Source organism: Dendrobates tinctorius, unplaced genomic scaffold (genome assembly GCF_039654945.1).
Source record: "Dendrobates tinctorius isolate UK_male_01 unplaced genomic scaffold, ASM3965494v1 ptg000039l, whole genome shotgun sequence".
Taxonomy (NCBI): Eukaryota; Metazoa; Chordata; class Amphibia; order Anura; family Dendrobatidae; genus Dendrobates; species Dendrobates tinctorius.
In genome coordinates this window covers 19508163-19536010 of record NW_027361707.1, presented here as the reverse complement: position 1 = coordinate 19536010, position 27848 = coordinate 19508163, and the positions used below count along the sequence as shown (strand labels likewise).

The following is a 27848-nucleotide window of genomic DNA, read 5'->3' as shown; positions in this document are numbered from 1 at the left end:
GTACTTTAGAATTTCCAAAATCCACAGATATTCTTATCCCATGAGAGAAGTTCAACAACACGGACACAAGTCAGTTTCACAGAAACATTTAATGTCATACAAAATGGAAATAACGTCTTGTGTACAGAGACCGGATTCACAGCAGCTGCCAAACAACAAATGAGGCCGATGCGTCCGGAGGACGAGGCTTTACCGAACATCACCAGAACGCTGCGCTCCATGGACATGGCGATATCCGAAACTATTGTGTAAACATTAATGTGCAAAAGTGATACGAAACAGAACCACACAAAGAAATCGAGGTATGATGAGGAAGATCCGATAAGCGGACGGGATTTGTTTTTGGTGGGGTCACGGTTACATAGAAAGCGTGGTATATCTCATGGTCCGTATCAGCAAGTCTTCTGACCTGAACTAACAGACGCTGATGTGTCTATAAGGCTGCAATTATGGGTCAGTTCTGAGCATTGTGGTCCGTATATGTACCAAGAAATATGGCTCAGTGTGAACCCAGCCCAAGACGGAGGTATCCTGACACTCTCCTTACCACCTCCAGCATCATGTAGTAATCTGCCCTCTGGTGTCATACTGTGGTTTTTTGTTTGGTGCTTCTGTTGCACTGTAATTTGGCACACCTGGGGGGGGGGGGAAATCAGCACTGTAAGGGTGTATTTAGTGGGGTTTTCATTTGTTCATTAAGGCCCAAGTAGAAAACATTTGGGCAAGCCTTGCCCTATGTAGGTCAACATAATTTGTACTTCCATCTTTGAGCAAAAGTAACTCGGACAAATACACCGATGACTTTGTGGTGTGATCACACATTAGGTGCAAATCTAAAAATTTGGGATTATACCTGTCCTTACTGAAGTTAGAATATAGGAGGTCCCAAAACCCCCATACTGAAATGATCCCAAAAGAGTTCAAAAGAACATCAAACCGAAATAGCTTCTCGTGTGCCCTTTTTAGAAAATCGTACATTGAGGGAAAACTCATCCATAACCCAAAAGACCAACCAAGTGAAAGACAAGAACATGGACCAGCTCACGTGGAGAAATAGAAAAAAATCAGAAAGCATCTGGTGATGGAAGGCCACATGGACGAAGAGGACTAGAGCCCAATGCTGGCTTTAAAGAGGACAAGCAACAGGGTAAATGGTTCCTCAAATTAACAGGAATTTAGTAAACCAAATATTAAAGTGTTATTCCACCCCTGAAACTTTAAAAAAAAAAAAAAAAAAAAAAATCAGACATGTTCCTACTCATCAAGTCCCTTATGGTGGAATTGCATGGATATAAATGGATTGTGCATTTCATCTTCTTTTGGATGATCTCTGGTGTAAAGTATTGAAAGCAGAACGTTCACAAAACACAACAGAACTACTTGTATCCTAAACTAAGCACTAAACACTATTACATCGAGAAAAGCAGAAGACCAGGACCAACAAAGGGAAAATAACCCTCACAAGCACACTGAATGGAAAAGATCTTCACAGAGCGATCAGTCAATGACATCCCATCACACCGCACAAATATCTCCATTAGCTTCTTGCACGCATTTATTAAACAAAAATCTTTTCACCCTGGCCAATGGAACTTGTTTATATTTCTTGTCCCTTCAGGATGACTTTTCAGAAGTCTCATGATCATCAGAGGCAGGATTGCAATGACAAGAAAATATCTCGTTACACAACTGTTATAACCCAGGATCTACCAACCACAACAGGTGATGTCACGGCTCCCCCAGCATCATGCCCATTGCACACGCTCATTAGATGTTCCAATGTAGAAACAGAGACAGTCTATTGCTGATAATGTATATGTGAATTTCCTGAAAAAAAAAAAAAGACAGTATGGCTCTAAAAAGTGTAAAAATTGCAAGATTTAGTTTCAAGAATAGAATGAATCAGTAGATAGTTTTCTGATAATGCAATGTCTTTAACGAGTGCTGATGCATGAGGTATATTAAGATAAACCAAAGTCTTCGGCAAAAAGAAAAAAAAACAAAAAAAAAAAAACACTCATGCGAAGATTGCAGTTTCAGGGGTTTTGCTCTTCAGTTGGCAGGGTAAAAGGCCTTCTATGGAGGTCTGAGAGGAAAGAATGAACATAATCAACTTTCAAAGATCAATGGAGATTTTCAACAAATACCACTGAAGCTCAAAAACGCAACCCACCGGAGAAAAACGAAAAAGACACAAGATGGAATAATCACCAACCTTCTCCCATCTCTTCCAAAATAATGGATAAAATAGTGACTTAGGAAAAGCCCAGTCGAAGCAGAAAATCCTGAGCGTTTTATTTCAGCAAGTAACACAATCTAAAGAAGCAACAAGTGTTATTCTGTTGACCCACGAGACCATCATCATCGTCATTCCACCTGAATCAAAAGGGATTCAACACAAACCAGGCCAACACTCCATAGAGATCAAGGAACCTTTTACAAACTTAAGAGCATGCCACTGGGCCATATTACAGGGGGGGGGGGGGGGGGGTCGCAAAACTTTTTTTTTTTTTTTCCACCATAGGTGTAAATCGGATAAACTTTTGAATAGAACGTAAAACTGAGTTAACAGGATCCCACTCCAACGGCCACCAGACCTGAGCCTTCTCACGCTTGCTGGTATCTCTTCTGATTAGTAAGTCTGACCCGATGTCAGTCTTAAGGCGCAACATTCCAGGCCTACTAGTCAAAAGTGGTGCCAGGGAAGTTGTCAGGAAGGAGGAGGCAGCAGGGCTCGGGTTTGGCAGCACTGACTACGGACATGGCCGTTGCACCAGGGTCTTGGGAATCATTTTTTTCTCAAATCTAATAGAAAGTCATCTATACCCTATTTTCCTTCCAACTGGAAAACTGGTCCTTCATCAACCAGGGCACAACACCAGGCACAGATACACTGGGTAACCCTTTCCAGATCTCGGTATTACAAAGCAACAAATGACACACATCCCACTTTCATAGCTAACCAGACACCGATCTATCAAAGCCATCATCAGGTTGCAAAAAACTAACTTCTGGTAAGAAGAAAAAAAAAAAAAAAAAGAAAAGAAAAGAAAAGAAAGAAATTCAACAATTGATTTTCCAATAACTTCCATCATTTAGAATATTTAATCAATTGTCTATAGTGGGCAAAAGATAATCAAAAAGATAGGAATTGAATGGATCAATGCATAGTACGAGTCTCCCTTTAACTTCACCGGCTCGACATTTTGTTGCCAAAATAATATATGCCTCTTGTTAAAAAGATAAAAAAAACAAGTGTAAAAATAAAAACAAATTCTGTACATATAAAACATATATGGTAAATACAAATTAACCAAAATAAGTAGGATACGCACACGGTGTACACATAGTCTTTACATATTTTGTTTTTTTAGAGGGGAAGGCAAGGAAAAAAAAAAAGAAGTGATATATAACAGGATCATAGTGACCATTTCTAACATCTCTCCAGTAAGGAGCGCACTTTATTTTAAGGTCGTGATTGGTGATGCCCTGAATTTACCAATTGTTAATCAAAAGGTCCCAATGACACGTCACGATCAACCAGGAAACCACACACAGTGGGGAAAATAAGCGCCGTATTTTGCAGATTATAAGACGCACCCAAAATTTTAAGGAGAGAAATAGGAATTTTTTTTTAATAAAATGGTGGAGCTTCTTATAAGCGTCTTATAATCCGAAAAATACGGTATTTGATACACTGCCAATTATACAAGTTTTCCCGCCTACAAAGAATGGAGAAGTCTGTCTTTTTTATTGTAGGTACTCTTCAACTGTGAGACAATCTAAAAATAAAATCCAGATAATCACATTGTATGACTTTTATATAATTAAAAAGCATTTTATTACATGAAATAAGTATATGATCACCGACCAACCAGCAAGAATTCTGGCTCTCACAGACCTGTTAGTTATTCTTTAATGGAATCTGTCACCCCTTTTTTGAGATATCATATAATGATATCATTCAATTGTGTGTCACATAATGATTCTCTTAGTACTTTTGCTTCCCCCTGACCCCGCACCTTTCATGCATAAATACCTTTTTTATATCGGTTCAGATGTATGTAAACTGCCGCTGTCCGGTCCGCTGGGCGGGGCTTATTCACCTGCTCCCCCCCCCTGTCTTTCTCTACGCATTTCTTCTTGTGTAGAGAAAGACAGGGAGGGAGGGGGGGGGGGGGGGAGCAGGTGAATAAGCCCCGCCCAGCGGACCGGACAGCGGCAGTTTACATACATCTGAACCGATATAAAAAAGGTATTTATGCATGAAAGGTGCGGGGTCAGGGGGAAGCAAAAGTACTAAGAGAATCCTTATGTGACACACAATTGAATGATATCATTATATGATATCTCAAAAAAGGGGTGACAGATTCCCTTTAAGAAGCCTCCTACTCTGCACTCATTACCTGTATTAATTGCTCCTGTTTGAACTCATTACCTGCATAAAAGACACCTGTCCACACTCTCACACTCCAACCTCTCCACCATGGCCAAGACCAAACAGCTGTCTAAGGACACCAGGGACAAAATTGTAGACCTGCACGAGGCTGGGACGGGCTACATGACAATAGGCAAGCAGCTTGGTGAGAAGGCAACAACTGTTGGCACATTAGAAAATGGAAGAAACACAAGATGGCTCAGTCTGGTGCTCCATGCAAGATCTTGCCTCATAGGGTAAGGATGATTCAGGAATCAGCCCAGAACTGCATGGGAGGACCTGGTCAATGACCTGAAGAGAGCTGGGACCACAGTCTCAGACATTACACCATCATGGATTAATATCCTGCAGGACACCCAAGGTCCCCCTGCTCTCGCCAGCACAGGTCCAGGCCCGTTTGAAATCCACTAATAACCATCTGGATGATACAGAGGAGGCATGTGGTCAGATGAGACCGAAATAATACTTATTTCAAGCAATAAAATGCAATCTATTTAAAAAAAAAAAAAAAATCATACAATGCGATTTTTTTTTTAGATTCTGTCTCACAGTTGAACTGTACCTACGACAAAAATTACAGATCTCTCCATTCTTTGTAGGTGGGAAAACTTGCAAATACTGGATTTTCCCAATGTGTAACCCGTCTATATGGCCCCAAACCCAACCAATGATGGTACGAGTCACAAGACTGGGCCATAAATGTCAGTGTGTGGCCAGCATAAAGCTAGCCACACAGAAGAGAGGAAAAGCCAGACTTAGTATGTATGGAGGCCTCACTACGCTTCTGGACAGAAGGATCACTCTTGGGTTTTCAACATACCCATATCCCTTGGCGGCTAACATCCCTCAGTCGCTTACTCGCCTCTCCCCATTGAAATAAAGATGAGCCTCAAGCGCTGCCTCTTCTGCTTCAGCCCATTTTCAAGATAAATGGATGGGGGGGTGGGGAATGTAAAAGAATATGGATACCATCAAGTTTTTTTTAGTTTTAGTAAATGTATTTTGGGACTAAAGTTTTGTAATTGGGCATCCTTAAAAGTTTTGCACCGTTAAGCTTTTACTGCCTCTGTTCTGATGTAACTGGGAATCTGTCAGTGAGCTCAATATGGCAGGGGACAGTTTGTAAACCTATCGGTCTCTTTCTCAACTGCTGTAGGACCACAACAAAGCCGAGCTGGACATGAATGTGGTCAAAAATCAGCTGAGAAGCTAAGAACAAAAAAAAAAAAAAAAAAATAATAATAGAGCAGCAAACTGTACTGACAGATTCTCAGTTTACTCATTCTGCAGCTAAGATGGGCAAGGAAGCAAAGGGCCAGTACAAGTCAAACAGAGCAAAAAAATTTAATGAAACTCAATTATAAAAATTATTTTTTAGCAAAGAAAAAAAATAAAATAAATAAATACACCCCTGAAAGCGTCCATATGCAAAAGATTTCATTGAATTCTCCTGCAATGGTGGTAATTTCAGCATTCAAGCAGTCCAAGGAGCAGATTGTGAAAAATCTATCCACAACACTGACAGATCATGGCACAGATCAATAACTCTGGTCCTATCTGATGGGGCAGACGTAGGTCCCCTAATGGCACCAATAACTCACGTTATAACCATAGGCTTTCAGCCACAACACGTAGAGCTATGAGTGAAGGACGGCCCTTGGCACTTCCGATTTCCAAAAATCTGAGTTATATACGATGCTAAGATCAATGTCCAAAGGGAGGCTGTCAGCAGCTTTGATCCTACAAAAAAAAAAAAATGGCAGTAGACAGGAGAAGTTTTAGCAGCGGCATTAATGAGATAACGAAGCTTCATTCCGTGGCACAAAATCTCTCAAAAAGGTTTCAGGGGCTAAATGCAGAAAGCTGCGAGAGCACTTCGGCCTTCAGAGCACTTATGGGGAAGACAGCATGGAATAAAACCCCCAATTTCTCATTAATGCTGCTGCTAGAACCCTACGGTAACGTATATTTCAACTCCTCTACACCTTTCAGTCTGCAGGATCGCAGGGGGTGAAACTACCGACAGACTCCCCCAAACACCCATGTGGCAGCGTATTCTCTTGCTAAAACACTGATAAAAAAAGAAACACAACAACAACAACAACAACTTGTATGGTAAACTACAACCAACCTGACAACGATCTTTGCAAAAACTTTATAGAATTATAAAAAACCAAAAAAAAAAAAAAAAACCAAACATTTTTAAGGTTTCGTTGGTCTCCAACAGTCACAGTGCAGATCATTAAGCAGAGCAGTGCAAAATACCCATCCGTGGCCAATGAATCGCGTCCGGATGTAAAAGTTGTATACTCGGCCTACGTGCGCTCACTAGCGGTCTCACAGTGTGGACATCAAGTACCATCCAATGGCAGCATCACCGCGAGGACCACCCAACCTATCCCCTCCTGTATGGCAGGTCGAGGGCCACCACTGCCACAAATAGACCCCTCGATATGTTACCATTCCCCGATCCTTCACAGCCAAAGTTTTTGCAATAAATAAAGACGACACCCAACTAGAAACTAGTTCTTGGCACGTTGCTCATGAAATTCTTATTCCATAAATGCCCCATTAAAAGGTAAACTTTAGCCGTTTTAGAGATTAGGTAGCACCTCTTCAGTATTGGAAAGAGAACCGTGGCTTTCATTCTAACGCATGTGAAAAATAAATCGCTGTACAAATAAAACAAAGTGTATTTAAAAAATACAGTATATACAAGTAATGTCTCCGTCTGTACAAGGCTTTTATATATTATAGTTACTGTTTATATATAAAAAAAAATGTGAAAAAAACCCTTCACGAAGCGTCTCGAGATATCCAGCCGCTCTCGGTCAAAAAGTTTAAAATCCTTTTTTTTAGGACTTTGTCTAAGTAGCTGGGAAGGCGGCTCTTTGATGGGATCCCCTGCCTTTTCTGAAGGTGGTCCTTAATGATGATGGTTTTGACAGTCAGGTAACGGGTAGGGCTCAGGTTCAAAGAACTGCACAGAACTTTCTCCCTGTCTGATAACATCTCGAAACCTTGAAGGTTTTCGATGGCGGAAAATTCTCCCTCTTTGCCGTCTTCCCTTCCTCTTTTGTTGCCTGCAGTGTTTTTATTCTCTTTCCGCTTTTCCCGCTTGTGGCGGGCCGCTTCGTACTCTGCCGACTCGTCCATCTTGGTGATGCCGTTTCGCCGGTACCTCTGTAGTTCTCGAAGTTTCGCCCTCAGCATTCGCTCTTTGTGCATATTCTCGAAGAAGTCCTCGATTTCCTTACAGGACATAAACTGATAAAGCGACCTTATTTTTAACCGCAATTCCTTCTCTTCCTTCGAGACTTTCCTTTTGGCAGGCTTCTCTTTATCCTTTTTGTCTTTTCCCAAAAATGCTGGTACCAAGTTATAGTCCCGGGCGATGTTTTTCCTCCTTTGCCGTTCTTTCAGTTTCCGGACATACATATCCACACATGATTCTTTAAGTTCTACTTCAACGTCGTCATCGTCGTAATTGACAGACAGGCCGCTGATTAGCGTTTCAGCATCCTGATCATATTCGATCTCGTAGTCGTCACGTAGCGGCATGTACCCCAGCTGCTGCTGCTCCTGCACAGTGATGTCTAAGGGAGGTAATGGAGTGGTCAGGCTGGGCGACAGGGGACCACCTGTAGGACAGGTGTGGTCCGTTACTCTGTTGGGAATGTTGTCCGGTATGCATGCCTTGCCGAGGTTTCCATGGATGTACATACTGACGTAGTGCTCCATCACTTCCTGGGGAGTCCGGTTCGCACCCACATGAGCAGCCATATCCTCCTGATAGAAAGCACAAAATAAGAGTCACATTAGCCAAGTGGTATAATATACATGGTGCACAGCCAACAACACAACCAACGTCCACAGATCATGAGTCAGAACACAACCTGCATGATGGAGCAAGTCCAAAGCATGGTTGTAGTAGCCAAGATCAAAGGGCTACCTACAAGATGGAGAATGCACATAGACACACGCAAGCTACAATCATTATCAGGATCAAGACAGTGGAGCAATCCCTGCATGTGTTGCGGCTGTCGATCAGCGCAGTGACTCGAGCATTTTTTTTCAAGCACGACGAAAATATTTGATTAGGACTTGAGCGTGCTCAGATAACGCCTTATCCGAGCTCACTCGCTCATCACTAGTGAGAACAGGTCTTCAGTTCCCAAGATAAAAGTTGGCTTCTGAGTGCTGCAGTAACTTGGCACTAAGGGTCTGTTTACACACCAGATTAGATGACCACTGATCAGTAACTATTTACTGATCGGAAGTCACTTAATAGCATGTTTACACAAGTCAGCCGCTCTAGAACACGCACCATGAACAATCTTTAATAAACCAATGTGATGGGCTGCAAGTGTTCTTGCCCCTTTACACAGCACTGTGGCGCATGGGTTGCCACTGTTCTCGCCCCTTTACACAGCACTGTGTGCATGGGCTGCCACTGTTCTCGCCCCTTTACACAGCACTGTGTGCATGGGCTGCCACTGTTCTCGCCCCTTTACACAGCACTGTGCGCTGCCAAGAATAATGTGCTTTTATGCAGCACAAAAGATCACTTCACCCAACCAACCAGTGTTTTGCTCCTTCCTGTGGGGAATAAATCGCCTGTTTACACTGGGAGATTATCAAGAAAGGAACATTACCAAGAACGCTCATTCACAACTATTTTGCGGCATAAAAAGACCAAGTTTTTGAGTAGATTTTCATTCCACAGCTGAGCGTTCATGGTTCTCCCACTTCCAAAAATTGCACTTGGATAAGCACATTCTTACCGGGCCTTTTTTGGCATGTGTGTCCAAAAAAAAAAAATCCCACACTGCTTAGCGTGCTGAGTAGAGCCTAAGTTGTGTTTTTGATGTGGGAATTCAGCATGAAGGAAAAACGCAGCCTATGCCCATAAAACCACAATGTAAATTACTTGTGTTTTTTTAGATACAATTTTTGGTGCCAACTAGTGATAAGTGAACGTGCTCTTTTAAGGTGATATCTGAGCCTGCCCGGGTGCTAACCGAGCATCTATGGCGCGCTCAAAATATATGGTCGAGTTCTTGCGGCTGCATGTCAGGCAGCTGTTCGACAGCAGCAACACATGTAGGGCTTGCCGATTTGTTTGGTTTTATAGGGATAGACACTATTTTACAACAAACTGCCCCTAGGACACAACATTTCTGAAAACCCCTAAGCACATGGACATAATTTAGTGTTCTTAAAGGGAATCTGTCAGCAGGTTTTTGCTACCTCAACTGAGCAGCGTCATGTAGGCAAAGAGATCCTGAATCCAATTATGTATCACTTTGATTACTGGATGCCACAGTTCTAACACAATCAGAGCTTTTAGATTTAGAATGAAGCAGAGCCGAGAAAGCTAACCCCGCCTACATGAGACTCTCTATGTACAAAGTCCATAGATAGTGAGCTGCCTATCACAGGAAGGGGCGTCGGTGGACTAGTCCACCAATGTTAATCTCTTCCTTCAGTTAGTAAACTACAGCACGCACTTTGACAAGTGGCACATCCCTGAATTCTGTGCTTCAGCCTCTATCTCCGGCTGTGTTCAGATTACATAGTAAAAACTCGCTGATGGATTCCCTTAAAGTATTTACCTGTACATTGCCAGAGTTCACCCTTTCAACTTCCCATTTGGAAGTTCTGAGAATACAAGCCTCCGGTGTGCGGTACCATCATAGACTATGTTAGGCTAGTTTCACATTAGCGTTTTTATGGCAGCGTCGGGCTGCGCACGGCCGCCGCTAAGCCCCGCCTCTGCCGGTAGCTCTGCCTACAGACGCATGACGCTGCATGCGTCCCCCATCTTTAGCAGTGGGGACGCAGGCCGTGCGCAGTATGCGTTTGGCGGCGCATGCGTCCTTTTGACGCTGCGCCGAGCGCACCAAATTGCAACCTGTTACATTTGGCGCTGGTCGGCGCAGCGTCAAAAGGACACATGCGCCGCCAAACGCATACTGCGCACGGCCTGCGTCCCCACTGCTAAAGACAGGGGACGCAGGACGCATGCAGCGTCATGCGTCCGTAGGCGGTGCTACCGGCGTAGGTGCAGCAGGGGGCGGGGCTTAGCGGCAGCCGTGCGCAGCCCGACGCTGCGGCCGTAAATGCTAATGTAAAACTAGCCTAACATGTATCATCAGCCCAGACAGCAGGCACAGGACGTCTACTACTCAGTGCAGCAGCTGCCGTGACAATGTGCAAGTTTATTTCTACTTGTAATGTTTCCATCCCTTGTATTTCAGATGCACAAAGGACAAGCAGGGACACAGCTCAGACCAGGACTGCAGCGACCCTATGTGCAACACCAGGGACCGAAGAGCTGTAGGCGGCAGTAGTGGTAATGAAGGATGACTCCATAACTGTAGATGAGTGTCACCATATATGGAGAATATTGGTGTGAAACTGCCGATGGGCCACGATGCGTAACGTGGAAGTGACCCGCTCCGGAAAACTCCTGGACGTTCAATAAATTTGGAAATTTAAGTACACCCTCCCACCTGCTTATCCCCCCTCATCCCCACTCTCTCTGATTGACAGCTCTGGCTTCATAGAGCCAGGGAAGGGTGGAGATCGATGGAAAACAAGCAGGTGGGCAGGGATCCCTACCAGGTCGCATCATTGTCGGGATCGCTGGTGCGTCGCCAAGTGTGACGGTACCCTCACCCTAAAGAGGAGCTAATAAGATCTACAGCTCGCCCTGACATAAAGTCCCACACGGCTCCATCCACAAAAAAAAAAAAAAGTTAAAATTTGGTTTGTCTTGTCATTTTCTGCCAATGCAGACCAATATATATATATTCTATTAACATTCTTTTAGCCAGTACAACCCAAAAATAAACAGTGAAGTTTGGGGGTTTTCCTACCACTTGGATTTTTTCGGTACATTTTATTGTAAAATGAACGACGTCACACAAGACTACAACCTGTCCCGCAAAAGAAAAAAATATATATAGTTATGGCTGTTGGAAGAAAGGGAGAGAAAAAAAACAAAAAACTTATTTTCAACTTATCGTGAAAATTTACACAAAAGTCTAAAATAATATATGTAATAAATGAAATACAAATGTATGAAAGTATCAATAAAAAAAGAGAGGAGCAGGGAGTGCTGGGACTTGTAGTGCTCTCACACACCACCGCCCCCTACAGGCCGCAGCCCACAACTTACCCAATTCCCAAAGCCGAACTGTTCGATAGCATCCAGCAGCAGCTGCTCTTCCCTGCTCGTCCAGCCTCCCTCCGCCTCGGGCCCCCATAGAGTGAAGCGCCCCCCGTCCACCAGCTGGTATCCATGCCACCGACGGTGATTTCCGATCTCTGCCCCCGCTGAGAAGCACTCGGTGCACAGCTCGATGTCCTGGCACTCGGTGCAGCGGATGCGCAGGCTTGTCACGTCGTCCAGGCAGTACACGCAGTACTTCTTGCCCAGGTCCGCCATCTTGGCCGCCGAGCTGTTGTTGAGCTTCAACCACTAAGGAACCCGCCTACCACAGCTCGCTTTGCTTTGCGCATGCTCCAAGAAACTTCTACTCTCTCCTAGGCTGAGCTCTCAAAGGGCTCTGGCGGTTGGTCGCAGGATTAGTAATTGATGACGTCACTGCCCTTTAGCCTATCAACGGCTGGTAATATAGCGAGCGCCGTACCGTGGCTCCTCCTACTACAACGCGTCTCCATGGAAACCCAGAGAAAGGTAAATACACAAGCTGCAGCCATCCAGTCCGTGAAGGTGGTGGTGACGGCTCGGCAACATGGAAGACGTGACCGGCGGTGACAGAACACCTGTTGTTGTTCGTGAGCCTATTGTACAGCCGGGCACTAGTCAAGAGCCTGCCGGAGAGCCAGGAACCAGCCAGGCGGACACCAGAGAGCCCAGTACCAGCCAGGAGGGCGCCAGTGAGCCAGGCATTGGTCAGGAGTGCGCCAGAGACCCAGGTACCAGCCAGGAAAGTGCCAGAGAGCCGGGCACAAGTCAGCAAGGTGCCAGAGAGCCCAGCACCAGCCAGGAGGGCGCAAGAGAGCCAGGTACCAGCCAGGAGGGCGCAAGAGAGCCAGGCATTGGTCAGGAGGGCACCAGAGACCCAGGTACCAGCCAGGAGGGCGCCAGGGATCCGAAAACTAACCATGAGGGCATCAAAGAGACAAGTACCACTGTAGAAGGCACCAGAGCACCGAATACCTGCCTGGAGGGTGCCAATGAGTCAAGCAGGGGATTAGAGGGCACCAGAGACTTTGGTACTAGCCAGGAGGGCACCAGCGTTCCTGAAGCTTCTGTCAAGTCAGAAAGTGTCAGAGATGCTAGCACCGAGCACATAAAAAGCATTGAGGCAGTGGAAGAAGATGGCCCATCAGAGCAGCAAGGTGAAATACCGGAGGGCACCAATGATGACCTGTCACAATTCCTCGATGTCGCTGAGACAGGTCAGGAACCCAAGGAAGATACTCATCGTCATCTCGAGGAACAGGAAGATCAGGAGGACGCAGAGCAGAACCAGGACCACGAGCTGCGGGAGATGGTCCATGAGGAGCAAATTCGAGAAGAACTGATTCAGCAGTACCACGCTCTGGTCCAGGAACGTGATAAGATCCTACAGCACAATGCTCAGCTCCAGCACAAGCTTTATGAGTATTTCCGCAAGAAGAGAGGAGAGGAGACCCGTCTTGAGACAACATCGAAACGCGCAAGTGATCAGGAGCAACGCTACCTGAAGTATCTAACCAGCCTGGAGGAGATGAGGAGGAGGTACAAAGAAGAAGCTGTTTTGCATCAGGAGCAGATGGAGGAGCTGAGAGCTCAGTGCCAGGACATTGTGAGCAAGGTAGACAAGGAATGGCAGGCTTTCCAAGAACAGAAGAAGATTTCTTTGTGTAGCCTGAGTAAGCAAGGAGCTGGAAAACACGCCGCCTCATCCCTGATCCAAGAAGTCGATTTATTACAGTCCAGGGAAGAGCGCAAGGAGAAGGAAGTCATCCAAGTCCGCCTAGAGAACATCAAGCTGAAAAATCACATCTACCGCTATGAATCCACCCTCCGCTCCAAGGAGGAGCTGGCAGAAGGTCTGCACCTCATCGACTTCGAGCAACTGAAAATTGAAAACCAAACCTACAACGAGAAGATCGAGGAAAGGAATGAAGAGCTGTTGAAACTCAGGAAGAAAATTACCAACACGGTGCAAGTGCTCACTCACGTCAAGGAGAAGCTCCAGTTTGTCCAAGCGGAGAATCAAGAACAAAAAGAGAAACTCATGGAGGTGGAGGCCCTAGTGGGCAACAAACGGGACATTTTGACAAAGACTAAACAGGCCAGAGATAATTTGAGGATGGAGAACCTGAAACTGAAGCAAAAGTGCGGCCTTCTGGGTAACAAGGTTCTTCTCAGGGACTTTGAAGATAAGGTGGACGCCGCTGAAGAACTCAGACAGACCCTGGAGAATCTGAAACGACAGCATGCAGAGCTAACTCTGTCCAGTAAGGGGTTAGAGAAGAAAATCAGTGAGGTGAAGCTGGTGATTGACGTATAATGAGCGTGTGAGCCAGAAGACTAATAAAATCAGTTATGATGGAAATATCTTGGTCACATGGTTATGTAATGTTTTATATTTTCTGACTACTAGATAGGCGGACATGGGTTGTTATAGGGGTTGGCTTCTTACCGGCTAAATTCTTACAGTGCCCTGTTGATGTGACAGATCTATAGAGCCATAAATGCCCCCATTTCTTACTACGAAGGCCACCTGCCTACAGATCAGAGATGTACAAACTAGACGATGAAGCCACCATGTCAATAGCCATCAGGGTGTCTGTGGTTATAAAAAAAAAAAATGTTTACAAGTTTCCAATATACTTTCTGTGAACAGATCTCAAGATCTTCGCTTGCCGTCTTGAGATAGGAACCTTTAATGTTTACTTGTCATGTGATGGAAGTACAGGTTCTTAGCTCTCATCTTCTATCTTCAGGAGGACATCTCTCCTCTGCTTCTTGGCTTCCTGCTCTCCTGACGATTGCCAGTTTGTGCATGTGGTGTGGTTGAGTCACTGACCCTAACTGCACCCTTGAAAATGTTGATCTCTGACTATGCCACATCGGAGGGGCTCAGGTGCACCAAAGCTGGCTGAATTCAGTTTCAGAGCAGTGCTTGCAAGCTCGCACTACTTGCCTGGGAAACTGGCCACCACTGATAGACTGCAGAGATGGCCAGTATCCTTACCAACGAGAACTGGAAAACACAGAGTAGTTTTAATAGGTAATTTGCAAAGTTACTGTTTTTTACAAGTACTTTGCAATTTTACCCATTATAGAGTGGGTACAGAAAGTATTCAGACCCCTCTAAATTTTTCAGTCTTTGTTTCATTGCAGCCGTTTGGTAAATTCAAAAAGTTCATTATTTTTCTCATTAATCTACACTCTGCACCCCATCATGACTGAAAAAAAACAGAAATGTAGAAAATTTTGCAAATTTATTTAAAAAAAAAATGAAATATCACATGGTCATAAGTATTCAGACCCTTTCCTCAGACACTCATCTGGCCAAGGTTACAAAATAATTTCTGCAGTACTCAAGGTAGGGAGATGGGAGAAAGTTCCACAAAGTCACCTATCACTGCAGCTCTCCACCAGTCGGGCCTTTATGGCAGAGTGGCCCGTCGGAAGCCTTTTCTCAGTGCCAGACATTTGAAGGCCCGCATAGAGTTTGCTAAAAATCACATGAAGGACTCCCAGGCTATGAGAAATAAGATTCTCTGGCCTGATGAGACGAAGATAGAACTTTTTGGTGATAATTCTAAGTGGTATGTGTGGAGAAAACCAGGCACTGCTCATCACCTGCCCAATACAATCCCAACAGTGAAACGTGGTGGCATCATCATGCTATGGGGGTTATTTTCAGCTGCAGGGACAGGACAACTGGTTACAATTGAAGGAAACATGAATGCGGCCAAGTACAGAGATATTCGGGATGTAAACCTCTTCCAGAGTGCTCTGGACCTCAGACTTGGTCGAAGGTTCACCTTCCAACAAGACAATGACCCTAAGCACACAGCTAAAATAACAAACGAGTGGCTACAGAACAACTCTGTGACCATTCTTGACTGGCCCAGTCAGAGCCATGACCTAAACCCAATCGAGCATCTCTGGAGAGACCTGAAAATGACTGTCCACCAACGTTCACCATCCAACCTGACAGAACTGGAGAGGATCTGCAAGGAAGAACGGCAGAAGATCCCCAAATCCAGGTGTGAAAAACTTGTTGCATCATTCCCGAGAAGATGTCTGTACTAGCTCAAAGGGTGCTTCTACTCAATACTGAGCAAAGGGTCTGAATACTTATGACAATGTGATATTTCAGTTTTCTTTAATAAATTTGCAAAATTAAGTTCTGCTTTTTTTCAGTCAAGATGGGGTGCAGAGTGTACATTGAGAAAAAAATGAACTTTTTTGAATTTACCGAATGGCTGCAATAAAACAAAGAGTGAAAAATTTATAGAGGTCTGAATACTTTTCGTACCCATTGTAGATGGTGAGATAGCCGCCATAATCATTAAAATTGGTCAAGCCTGCCAATATTGGTCCGACAATTTGAAGTGTGAGGCTCCAACTCTCCATTACCACATGATGTTTATGATCCCTTTGTCCTCCCCATGGGTTCTAAGGGGTAATGTTTCTCCCTGTGGAGAGTGACAAGACAGGCCTGGCATGACAGAGTGAGGTGACTTTTAAGCCATGCTTGGTACTCTGGAAAATTAAATATGCGAATTGCCTCTTTAGAGAGGTAGAGGGATAAAACTCTGGCACCACCTATTGGGAGCAGCAAACCTAAATGTCAATATTGACTCTTTAACGAGCCTTGAAATATGCCTTTGGATAAAAGCCAAACCAGAATCTCAGTTTGCAGAAACAGTGTTTTGGGGTATTACCCCTCATCAGTGCAAAGTATGAGATCTGATTTGGTTAGGTGAGAGGCTCAGGACTGAGGTCTAAGAAGTAAAGTTTCTCCCTGTAGTGAGTGACAAGCCAAGCCTGGTTTGTCAGAGTGAGGAGACTTATAAGTCACGCATCTCCCCTGGGAAACAAAATATTCTCCCCATGGAAAACATATGCCGAGCCAAATGGAGCATCACAGCTCCATTAACATAGAGGAATCAGGGACCCCCTGCTCTCGGGATCTCGTCTTAGTGGTCGGACCCCCAGCAATCATACACTTATCACCTCTTGTTCGGTGCTCAGTTTATTCTTGGGAACAAATAATGGGGTTTGCCCTTACTCATCATTCAAGCACAGTACTCGTCGTGTAGGGACATGGTCGTCCATTCATGAATGACCAGAGGAGCGACACGATCCAGAGTTTTACGATAAAATGCTCCAGAATGGTTCATTTGAGGCGAATACAAATGTTTGCTAAAACAGAGAAGGGACAGGATGTCTTTAGCTTACGATTTAGTGTGAAGGTATGGAATAACGGTATTTTTTTTTCTTTGGAAGAGGGGAGGGAGCAAAGTGGCCATATTTTGGCAAAAGAACACATCCTCAACAGGTATTGTGGCCACTGAGGGGCCATTGTGTTAGATGACCCCACAAGCAGAGTACATTTATATAGGTCGCTGCCAAGAATCTACAGCTTGTAAGTGTGAATACAATCATACATACCTCAGCTGCTGCAGAACCTCGTTATAAAGAACGGTGGAGATTCCGGTGTACTATTGATTCATTTGACACTCCCTCATCCTTTTCAACAAGTAGCAGCATATACAGTGTGTAGTGATGTTCTGCAGCAGCTGGGGCACATGATGTATAATTCACTGCAGACTACACAGTCACAGGAGACGGAACACGCGGGCCACAAAATAGTAGGAGCGTTCTTCAAGGAACACAATAGATCAAAAGCCGTATTGGCCTCCACAGCTCCAGACTCATCAGTACTATGCAATAGTTGTAGTACTGTATATAGCACTAACATATTCCACAGCGCTGCACATCTGTGCCTGGAGGAATGTTACATTTATCAACCAATCAAATAGCATCTTTAATTTTCAATAGGGTTTCCTAAAATTGTTTTCTGGAATCTGATTGATTAATGTGTACAGCTCCCTATTTTTCTTTTTTTTGGATCAATTTCTGCTTTCCCAGGTGCAAGTAAAAAAAATAGGACTTACCAGATTTTTGGGTGCACATAGACTCCACAGCCCTACACTGATGGGACCTGCACTGATAAGCAGAATGGGAAACTTCTCTCCTTTAAAATGGAGCCGCTGTGTGCATGCTCGACCACCGCTCTAGTCATCATCTATGGAGCTGCAGAGCGCTGCGCTTGGCTGTTTTTAGAAGCCCAGTAGAAAAGAATGACTCAAGCATCCGACCTGCCACTCCTTTCTTCCATTGCCAATCGAAACAAGTCCCAGCAGTCGGGCCCCTAGAGATCTGCACGTTATCACCTATTGCGACACAGCATCAATCTGGCCACTTAAGCGGGGGTGAGTTATTCTCAATTATGCCAGACATACTATTCCTTTGTTCAATAAGTCAAGGGATGTGAGCCATTGTTTCATGTGATACTGTTGGATAACCGTTTTTTTGTATGCCAGTTTGTGGAATTATTGATTGAATCAACCACATGTGGTGTACTAGTCTGCACCACTTGGAGGACAATTGTCGAGACTAATTGAGCAATCGAACAATTAAGGAACAGCCATGATCGTCTTCCCCCACAATCCTGTGGGATAGTTCCCTGAAATGGGAGCCGAGGTTTATATAAAGGGGCCTGCTCCTGTCACATGTGATTCTACAGGACATCAGCCAAGGAGCCACAGTTCCAGCTGGTGGATTACAGAACTGCTCCACTGCCCATTGCTGAGCCAACAATGTCGTTTGGATAACTCAGGTCGAGACAATCTGGTCACATACTATGTGCTCCGTTAACTTCCTTCTGGTTTCTGCCATCTCCTTGCTGAGGGTTCCTGCCAAAAGGAGGGGTGCTGCTGGCTAGGGTAGTTGGCTCTGGCTGCCTCGAAGTCGCAGAGGTTCTAATCCTTGGTGAGCCAGCGGAAGGGTAAAGGGCCTGTCACACTAAGCGATGTCACTAGCGATATCGCTGTGTCTGATACTTACCTCCGACCGGCTCCCCCGCTGGTTATCGCTGATCGCGCGAGAACGGCCTGGGCCGTTTCTCGTCGTCAGCTTCCTGCTGTGGCGACAAGCGACACGTGGACGCGGGCGGGCGGACGTCTTCATCACCGCGTCTGACAGGTAAGTAGCGACCGCTGCTGCGTCGCTGGTGAGATCTGCCTGTTTGGCAGCTCACTAGCGACGCACCAGCGATCCTGACCGCGTCATATCGCTGGTCGGGATCACTGGTGCATCGCTAAGTGTGACAGTACCTTAAGACTCTGTCATTGGCACCATCGTGTAATGTAATATATGCTGATTACTGTTGGTGACCCAAGTCTTAACAGAGTCTGGTCTGAGTAGGGTTCGGCCCAAGGGGAAGGAGCCCCGACCCGTGCAGTCTTTTTAGGCCATGTGCACACGATGCAGATTTGCGTTTCCGCAGCGGATTTTACCGTGCAGAAACGTTGCATATCCGCATTGTGATGTACAGTACCTTTAAAATGAATGAAAAAAAAAACGCTGTGCAGACGCTGCGGATTTTTCCGAGCGGTTTTCGTGCGGTACAAAATCTGCAGCATGTTACTTATTTTGTGCGGTTTTCTATCTCCCCTGTCACCAAATCCGCAGGGGGGAGACCGCAATGGAAAACCGCATGAAAACCGCGTGAAAAATGGAAGAAATCCGCAGGAAAAATGCAGGTCATTTGACCTGCGGTTTTCTTCCATTCTGCACGGAAAAATCCGCAGGGCTCAAAACTCCGTCTGCACTCAGCCTTAAAGACAGCCGAGCCAGCGGATGAGAGCACCCACCGTCCCTCGTGTCTCCACACTATCCTTTAAAAAGGACCTGTCACCAAGTGAGAAGTGGTCAGGTGTTTAGTCTTACGTAATTCCAGCCGATCGCCCGGCCTTTTTATTTATTAGGTTCATTGTGCTAATTTCTGTGGTCTACGGTAATTATGCAAAGCAGCCTAAAGACTATTTCACGGTATCCCGAGGGCCGCTCCACATCACATAAAAAATAGCATATCGGCATACTAAATAAGAAAAGGTCCATATCTGAGAAACTATATGGCAGATTAAAAAAACAAACAAAAAAAAAAAAAAAAAAAAAACAACAACAAAAGCAGAACACAGAGGATCAACATCAGGCCGGGATCACACATGCAAGACACACGGCCAAGTCTCACGTTAATACCAGACATTCGGTAGCGGAGCGTGAGGCTCCATGTATTGCTATGCGGCCGCACGCTCCGCTCCTGAGTGCCGGGTATTAACATGCGAGACTCGGCCGTGTTTCACACATGTGTGGTCCCGGCCTCAGAGTGGGAAAAAAAAACTACTTTGACCTAGCGACAGGTTCTCTTTAAAAGGCAAGCGCCTCCTAATACTACAGCATAAAATTATCCAACACTTACGCCACGTTCAGTATTGTACATCAGTATGTGTAAGCCAAAACCAGGAGTGCAGGGTCCAACCACTGGGACTCCCAGGATTGGGTTTCTAAAATGTCCTGTCAGAAAAGCCCAGTGGCCATTTGTCTTTTTTCAGCAGTCCTGTAGACAGTGAAAGGTGCACGAGTGGCCAAAGCTCTGGTTCATCTGTCTACGGTAAATAAAGGGACTGTCAGCACAGAATGACTGACCAAACCAAGCACTAGCGCTCGGTGCTTCATGGTGAGGTTAAACATTTCGATACACCTTTCCACCTGCTTGCTTTCTATCTATTACCACCTTGTGAGCAGCAATACGTCTGTTTCCAGCCATGAGATATGCGAACAACGTCTACCGACGGGTGAAGATGCGGCGGCTGCGAGTTGTACACTATAGCGGACACCATGCTGTAGCAGCCACAGTGGGTGTTGGTGCCGCACACGGATGTTTAACTCCCTCCAAAGTCTAGGAGATTCCAAAAATCTCATGAAGACACCTTGTTTTTTTTTTGTTTTTGCTTTTTTTTTTTCTTGCTTGTTTTGGAAAGCTTCTGCGTCCTTGAAAACGGCAGCATGTCATTTCTTTCAGCGGTTTTTTTTTCACCCATAAAAAGAATAAGTGTAAAAATGCAGAAAAAAAAAAACCGCAGGCATCAGGTTTTGCTACAAAAACCTTAAAGAAGTTACATTGTAATTTTTTTTTTTTTTTTTACTTTATCAGCATGCTCAAGTGCCAACAACAAAATTCAGCAAAACCTGCTTTTTGTAAGCAGCTTTTTTATTTACTGCCTAAAGAGCAGGGTTTTTTATTGCAGAAATAAACGCAGCAAAAATGCAGTGTGTGAATATAGCCTTAGCTGGTTAAAAAAAAAGCCAAAACATTTTTCATTCTTGTCCTGCCACTTTGTATTAATTCCTGAACAGCGTAAGAAGGGTTAATGAACGACTCTTAAATAGGTTGAGGGGTGCAGTTTTTAAAATGGTATCACTTTTGGGGCTTTTCCAATATATAGATCCCAAAAATGACTTAAAATCTTAGTCTCAAGAAAAATAAAGGGAACACTAAAATCCCACATCCTAGATATCTCTGAATGAAATATTCCAGTTGCAAATCTTTATTCATTGCATAGTGGAATGTGTTCAGAATAATGAAACAAAACTGATCAATGTAAATCAAAATGAATATCCCATGGAGGTCTGGATTTGAAATGATACTCAAAATCTAAGTGGAAAATCAAAATGCAGGCTGATCCAACGTCAGTGGAAATGCCTCATGACAAGGAAATGATGCTCAGTAGTGTGTGTGGCCTCCACGTGCCTGTATGACCTCCCTACAATGCCTGGTCATGCTCCTGATGTCGCGGTTGATGTTCTCCTGAGGGATTCCTTCATGACGGAGCCCTTTTTCATTTTTGCAATTGTTTTTCTATCCCCTTCTTTCCAGAGACAAATTATTTTTCAGTCAATATGGCCGTGTGAGGGCTTGTTTTTTGGGGGACAGGTTGTACTTTTGAAAGACATAATTGGTTTTACCATATCATGTACTCAAAAACGGGAAAAAAAATTCCAAGTTAGGTGAAATTACAAAAAAAGTGCAATCCCACAACTGTTTTTTGGATTTTTTTTTTTTTTTTAACCATGTTTACTATGAAATTGTCCTGCCATTATGATTCCCCAGGTCATTATGAGTTCATAGACACCAAACATGTCTAGGTTCATTTTTATTTAAATGGTGAAAAAAAAAAAAAAAAAATCCAAAGTTTGTTAAAAAAAATTGCGCCATTTTCTGATACCCATAGCGTCTGTTTTTCATGATCTTGGGATGGGTGAGGGTTTATTTTTGCAAGCTGAGCTAACATTTTATTGATACCATTTTGGTGCAGATACGATCTTGTGATCGCCCGTTATTGCATTTTAATGCAATGTTGCATCGACCGAAAAAATGTAATTCTAGTGTTTTGACTTCTCATTACGCCGTTTAGTGATCAGGTTAATTTTTTTTATTGTTTATTTTGATTGGGGCAAAAGCGGGGGTGATTTGAACTTTTACATTTTTAATTTTTATTTTTTTTTTTAACACTTTTGGCATGCTTCAATTGTCTCTGTGGGAGACTAGAAGCTGCCATAACCCCATCGGCTCTGCTACATACAGGCAATGAACAGATCGCCTGTATGTAGCAGAATTGCTGACTTGCTATGAGCGCCGACCACCGGGCGATACCATCGGTATCGGAGAATCCTCGCAGTCTGCACAATGTGAGGATTCACTGCAGACTCATAGCCCAAGGCCGGACAACCCCCTTGGTGTACCGTACATACGAATTTCCTGAAAGAACAGGAAATTTAGAGTATAGAGTATGAGAACTGCAATTGTTTTTTTTTTCCTGTTCATTGCGGCTATGTACATGTGTTGTTTCCTAAAACAGGATGTTGAATTCTAAATAAGCTCCAGTGGCCACTGGGAAAATTGAAAGATTTCAATGTTGTTTTTTATTTTAATACAAATTGTGATCCGGGGGAGAAAAATTTTATAATTTCATTTTTTTTTTTTTTAAATACACAAACCTGATTTAAACAAATATGTAATTTTCTGACTACCGTATATATTCCCTTTGATGCGGATTGGTCCAGGAACAGAACTGCAGACTGTCTCATTTCCACAGGTAATGGAAGTAAAGAAGGAACACACAGCCGGGTTGATTTTACATTAATTTATTTAATAAAATCCATATTTACACTTCAAAAAGTACAATTTGTTTTATTACACCAGAGTCCCCGAATCAGGCAATTCTACACAGCAATCTGTACATTTTGCACACACAGAACTCGTATTCATTTTTTTACTTTCAAAAAACTACGGAGGAAAGGACGGCTTTTTAGATTGTTTGCTTTGTTTCCTGTATCAAAATATTGAAATTTGAGAATTCCAGAAATGTGGTTCCATTTAGTCGGTTCTTTCATCGTATAACTTTAGATAACATTTATAATTGTTTTGATGCAGAATTTCAATGCTTGTGAAAGGCCGTATAGTGTGTAAGCATTTTACTGAAAAGGGCACAAGGGAGGAGCATCGTGTGGACCGCCCTCTGAGCCCTTTTCAGCCACTCAGAAAGCAGAACTCGCCCCTCATCAGTGCTGATTGGCTGACCGTAGTTTATTGACAGGTCTATCCTCATGTCCTTTTCAGTTTGATGCAGCCAGCTACTGAAGGAAAGCGACTCTTCTAGGATCATTCGCTTGTCCAACCCAAAAGTATGAATAATATTTCTATAGTTCTTCTCTGGATTAAGGTTCACCCAAGCAGGGCTAATTTGCAGGTGCCGTAGTCTAAGTCTGTTGTCCTCTTTCCCTTTACCAAACTTTATAAAAGTGACAAAAGAACGACAAGAATATGCCATAATGTGATCAGTGGGGGGAGGGGGGCCCAATCCAGCTGTGCTAAGAACTTCCAACATGGCCACATTCTTCCAGGAATAGCGCCACATCTGTCTATAGGCTGTGTCTGGTATTGCAACTCCGCTCCATCAAAGCTGAAGGAGGGAACATTTTAATACTAGAAACAAATGTGTCACTGTTTTTGAAGGAAGGCGGCCATATTTTCCTTACCCCTTTTAAAAAGGATCAGTAGACCCTCTACCATGCAGTAAATAATTGCGCATCCTCAAAACACGCCATCACTAAGGCCGGGATCTTACATGCGAGAAAACGTCTGACTCTCGCATGTTAATACCCGGCACTCGGATTGGAGCGTGCAGCTCCATGCAATGCTATGCGGCCGCATGTTCCAATCCAAGTGCCGGGTATTAACATGCGAGACTCGGCCATGTTTCTCGCATGTGTGATCCCGGCCCAAGGTGAAAGACTCCCTTCGAGAGGGGGTCCCAGCTGTCCAAAACAGTCATGGTGTGGACTGGAAATGGGTATCCAACAGTCTTATTTGAGGGTGCAAAGTTTGGGTAGGAGACCGGTGGCCGACCCGGACATCGCAATCCAGATTTGGACCACCAGTCTCAGACGTGTAAAAACTGGCCTTATTAGTGGTAGTGAACCACCACAGGGAGCCAAAATTATTCCATTGATGAAAGCCCAATATGCTTTTTTTTACGTCCACCCTACAGCGTAATCCAATGTTGAGTGGCTTCCCCGACTGCAGCCATCTGTGCTCTCGACAACACCTTTAAATTAGGCACCAATACGTACAAACCTACAAGCATGGTTTGCAGCCGGAATAAGTCCAATCCCTTCCATACGATCAATATCGTATCAGTGCTACCCATTTATATATTCACAATCCCTGAATTACCTTTGACGCCCACGTACCTCATCGGCCATCAAATATCGATTTGGTATAATACTAACCAGAGACGCAGCTGTGTCCACAACTCGACACCATGAGACCCTCTTACATCCCCTCACACCCCATACATTGTGCAAAGTGGAATATTGCATTGCTAATATAACAGTTTCTGACATTATACACACACAAAAAAAAAAAAAAAAAAAAAAGTATACACAAAATACATTTAGAGAAACAACGAAAAACAGCAAGAAAAAAAAAAATTTCTCTTTTTAAAAAGTGAAGACAGACCACCACCCCACACGGGGGGGATCCCGGAACAAAAATAAAAAAATCCACAAAATTTAATTTACAGACTGAAATCAGTGTTTACACATATGATGACGTGAGCTAAATTTCATGTGGCAGCAGCAGCAGCTTTAAAAAAAAAAAAAAAAAAAGTTGGGATCAATGATCCCTGCGATAACGCAAGTGTGCAGGTGTCAGACGAGCCAACACGACGCCGAAACGGCCTCTACAGGACCTCAAACCGTTCATGAAGGAAAATTACTCAACGGGAGGAAGGTTTACGGTAGTTTACCTGCATAAATCCCTATCCTAATGAGTATGAGTGAAGACCCCATTGTAAATATTCCAGCACTCGCACCCCACCTTAAATTCTATTATTTTATCCCTGGTGTAGCATCGCACCCAATATAAAGGTTTAGGATGGTCCTAGGAAGATGGGCCGTTTCGTGATCATAAAGTGGATCTTCTGCTCTCCGTACTATCCCATGAGTGCTCCAGCATTGTTGCTCTGGGTGTTAGCAGATGGGGGGTCTACATGCTCTAGAAACTGTCCATTCAGTGCCCCCCAAATTTTCTACAACAAAAGGGACAGAAGTGCTTGGCGCACTGGTCAGGCAACGGAGATGGCGCCGAAGGAAGTCTATGGACTCAATCTCCAAGAAGAGCTTCTACTCCTTGGCTTCAGACACCGGTGGTGGGATCACACCCGAGATCCCTACTGATCAGATCTTCTACCATGTCAAAAGGTTTTCATAAAGTGCAGTAAAACTTTAAAAGGTATTGTGCAACATTGGGAAAAAAAAAAAAAATTTAGACAAAACAAAAAGAAACATCACTTTTATCCAGGGGCTGCGCTGAATTTTGTATCCCTTAAGAGGTATTCCCACTTCTAAGATCCTATCCCAATATATAGTAGGTTTAATAATATTGGCACATGGCTCCTATTATAAATGTAGTATAGTTCTTCTGATTCGCTATGTCTTTATTTATGATTCTATCAACAATTTAGATGAAGGAATTGAGGGTAAACTGATTAAATTTGCTGATGACACAAAGCTAGGAGGGATAGCTAATACTAGAGAAGAGAGAGAGGATTCAAAAAGATTTAAATAAACTGGAGAAGTGGGCAGCAACTAACAGAATGGTTTTTAACAGGGAGAAATGCAAAGTACTACATCTGGGCAATAAAAATGAAAAAAGCATATATAGAATGGGAGGAATAGGGCTAAGTGACAGCACATGTGAAAAAGACTTGGGTATACTAATAGATCACAGACTGAATATGAGTCAACAGTGTGATGCAGCAGCAAAAAAGGCAAATGCAATTCTAGGATGTATTAACAGAAGCATACAGTCTAGATCACGTGAAGTCATTATTTCCCTCTACTCCTCTTTGGTCAGACCTCATCTGGAATATTGTGTCCAGTTTTGGGCACCACATTTTAAAAAAGACATCAACAAACTGGAGCAAGTTCAGAAAAGAGCAACCAGAATGGTGACCGGTCTGCAAACCCTGTCTTATGAGGAAAGGTTGCAGGATTTGGGAATGTTTAGTTTGCAAAAGAGAAGACTGAGAGGAGACTTAATAGCTGTCTACAAATATCTAAAGGGCTGTCACATTGTAGAAGGATCAACTTTATTCTCATTTGCACAAGGAAAGACTAGAAGCAATGGGATGAAACTGATTGGGAAGAGACACATTAGATATTAGAAAAAACTTTTTGACAGTTAGAGTGATCAATGAGTGGAACAGGCTGCCACGAGAAGTGGTGAGTTCTCCTTCAATGGAAGTCTTCAAACAGAGGCTGGACAGACATCTGACTGGGATGATTTAGCGAATCCTGCTTTGAGCAGGGGGTTGGACCAGATGGCCCAGGAGGTCCCTTCCAACTCTACGTATCTATGATTCTACTTATGCGCAGGGCATTGCGGGACCTTAGGTATCCACGGTTATGACCACCAGCAACTAGCCAACTGTCACTATGTCGTGTTCGCAACCATGGATACCTAAGGTCCTGTAATGCCTGAACATGAGGAAAGACATAGCAAATCAGAAGAACTGTACTACATTTCTAATTGGAGGTATGTGCCTATATTATAATTCTTCCATGTACTACATATTGGCATGGGATCTTGGAGATGGGAACACCCCTTAAGGTCTCTTCCAGACGTATTTTTCTCCAAAACACGTTTCCATTATAGCGTACGGGGGCTGTTCACACGTACACGCTTCTTGTGGAGACTTTTTAAAAAAAAAAAAAAAATATTTTATACTAATTAATAAGGAGAGTCATGGAAATTTTTTCCCCCCACCAAATCGAGAAGAAAAGATGCAACAATGATGGTTAAAAACTGGTGGAACATGGATGAAAAGTTGTTTTTCTTCATTTGCAAAGAAAAAACAAAAACTACAATAAACGTGGATATCGGAATAAGGGCCATTAATGCCTAAGGCAATACCAGAAGCTGCCTACGGAGGTGCTGTTTCTTAATTAAAGAAAAGCAAAGTCTTAGTTTCTAAAGCTGTGCAGCCCCTTTAATGATCTGTTGTGCAAAATACAGGAAGACAAAAAAAAAAAAAAAAAATAAAAATACTCATTTTTATTACAGTGTCAGGATCAGTGTGTACTGGGCTGAAAAAAAATAATAATGGAGAATCCCTCCAAGAGTCATCTCCACGAGGAGGTTTTCATTCCTTTAATTCTCACCCGTTTGTGGGTTCCAAGAACTGCTATGAACTTTGGTGATGTACAAGATTTTGTCACGTTGCGTATTCCAGTGCAGTGCCGAGTATTAAAGCGCTTGTATGGAGATAGAAAACACGTCTACTATTTGTGTAGCAACAGCGCCGCCCCTGTCCGTGGGTCGTGTCTAGTATTGCGACTCTATAGAGCAGAGATGCAATACCGCACACGAACTGTGATCAGGTGGGGCGCTATTTTTTTTTTTTTTGCACAATCCCTGTAGAGTGCAAATAGATCTATACCCGTAGTCACAAAACGAGTTATTGCCTACGCTGCTTACAGTGCGTGCCAACATTTGTGACCGATCCCTTTTGCTAGGATCCAATTACCGGGAGGCACTTATGAGGACCAGTCACAGTGAGCGGAGGGGCGAAATGTCATTTATCACGAGAGCCCTCCTGGGTCCTGCAGGTTGGATAAATGGGCTCAAGGGTCCATTCATTGGGGGCCATGATGCTACTGAAAGGACAAGGGCTCTAAGACAAATTGTGGACTTTCACGATTTAACATGATGCTGCATGAGGAGAAAAAAAAAAA

General features: G+C 43.8%; 2 protein-coding genes across 3 annotated transcripts; one reads left to right on the top strand and one right to left on the bottom strand.

Annotated features, from left to right (window-relative positions):
* Positions 1-7113: 7113 nt before the first annotated feature.
* On the bottom strand, positions 7114-11951 carry TADA2B (transcriptional adaptor 2B). Its single transcript, XM_073574533.1, has 2 exons — positions 11622-11951; positions 7114-8227 (listed from the first exon to the last, which is right to left on the bottom strand). Exons 1-2 carry the CDS (start codon positions 11889-11891, stop codon positions 7235-7237), a joined length of 1263 nt encoding a protein of 420 aa, XP_073430634.1. The 5' UTR covers positions 11892-11951; the 3' UTR covers positions 7114-7234.
* Positions 11932-14018, top strand: CFAP184 (cilia and flagella associated protein 184). Of its 2 annotated transcripts, XM_073574531.1 has the most exons (2): positions 11932-12475; positions 12536-14018. In XM_073574531.1, exons 1-2 carry the CDS (start codon positions 12202-12204, stop codon positions 13969-13971), a joined length of 1710 nt encoding a protein of 569 aa, XP_073430632.1. In that variant the 5' UTR covers positions 11932-12201; the 3' UTR covers positions 13972-14018. The 2 variants fall into 2 exon arrangements, with proteins under 2 accessions (XP_073430632.1, XP_073430631.1); XM_073574530.1 differs by having other exon boundaries at positions 11932-14018.
* Positions 14019-27848: the final 13830 nt, after the last annotated feature.

Excerpts from the sequence above, each read along its gene's own strand:
- TADA2B (XM_073574533.1), bottom strand. The coding sequence starts at position 11,891 with ATGGCGGACCTGGGCAAGAAGTACTGCGTGTACTGCCTGGACGACGTG. Across the intron at positions 8,228-11,621 it reads AGTTCGGCTTTGGGAATTGG|GAGGATATGGCTGCTCATGT; the intron begins GTAAGTTGTGGG and ends GCTTTCTATCAG.
- CFAP184 (XM_073574530.1), top strand. The coding sequence starts at position 12,202 with ATGGAAGACGTGACCGGCGGTGACAGAACACCTGTTGTTGTTCGTGAG.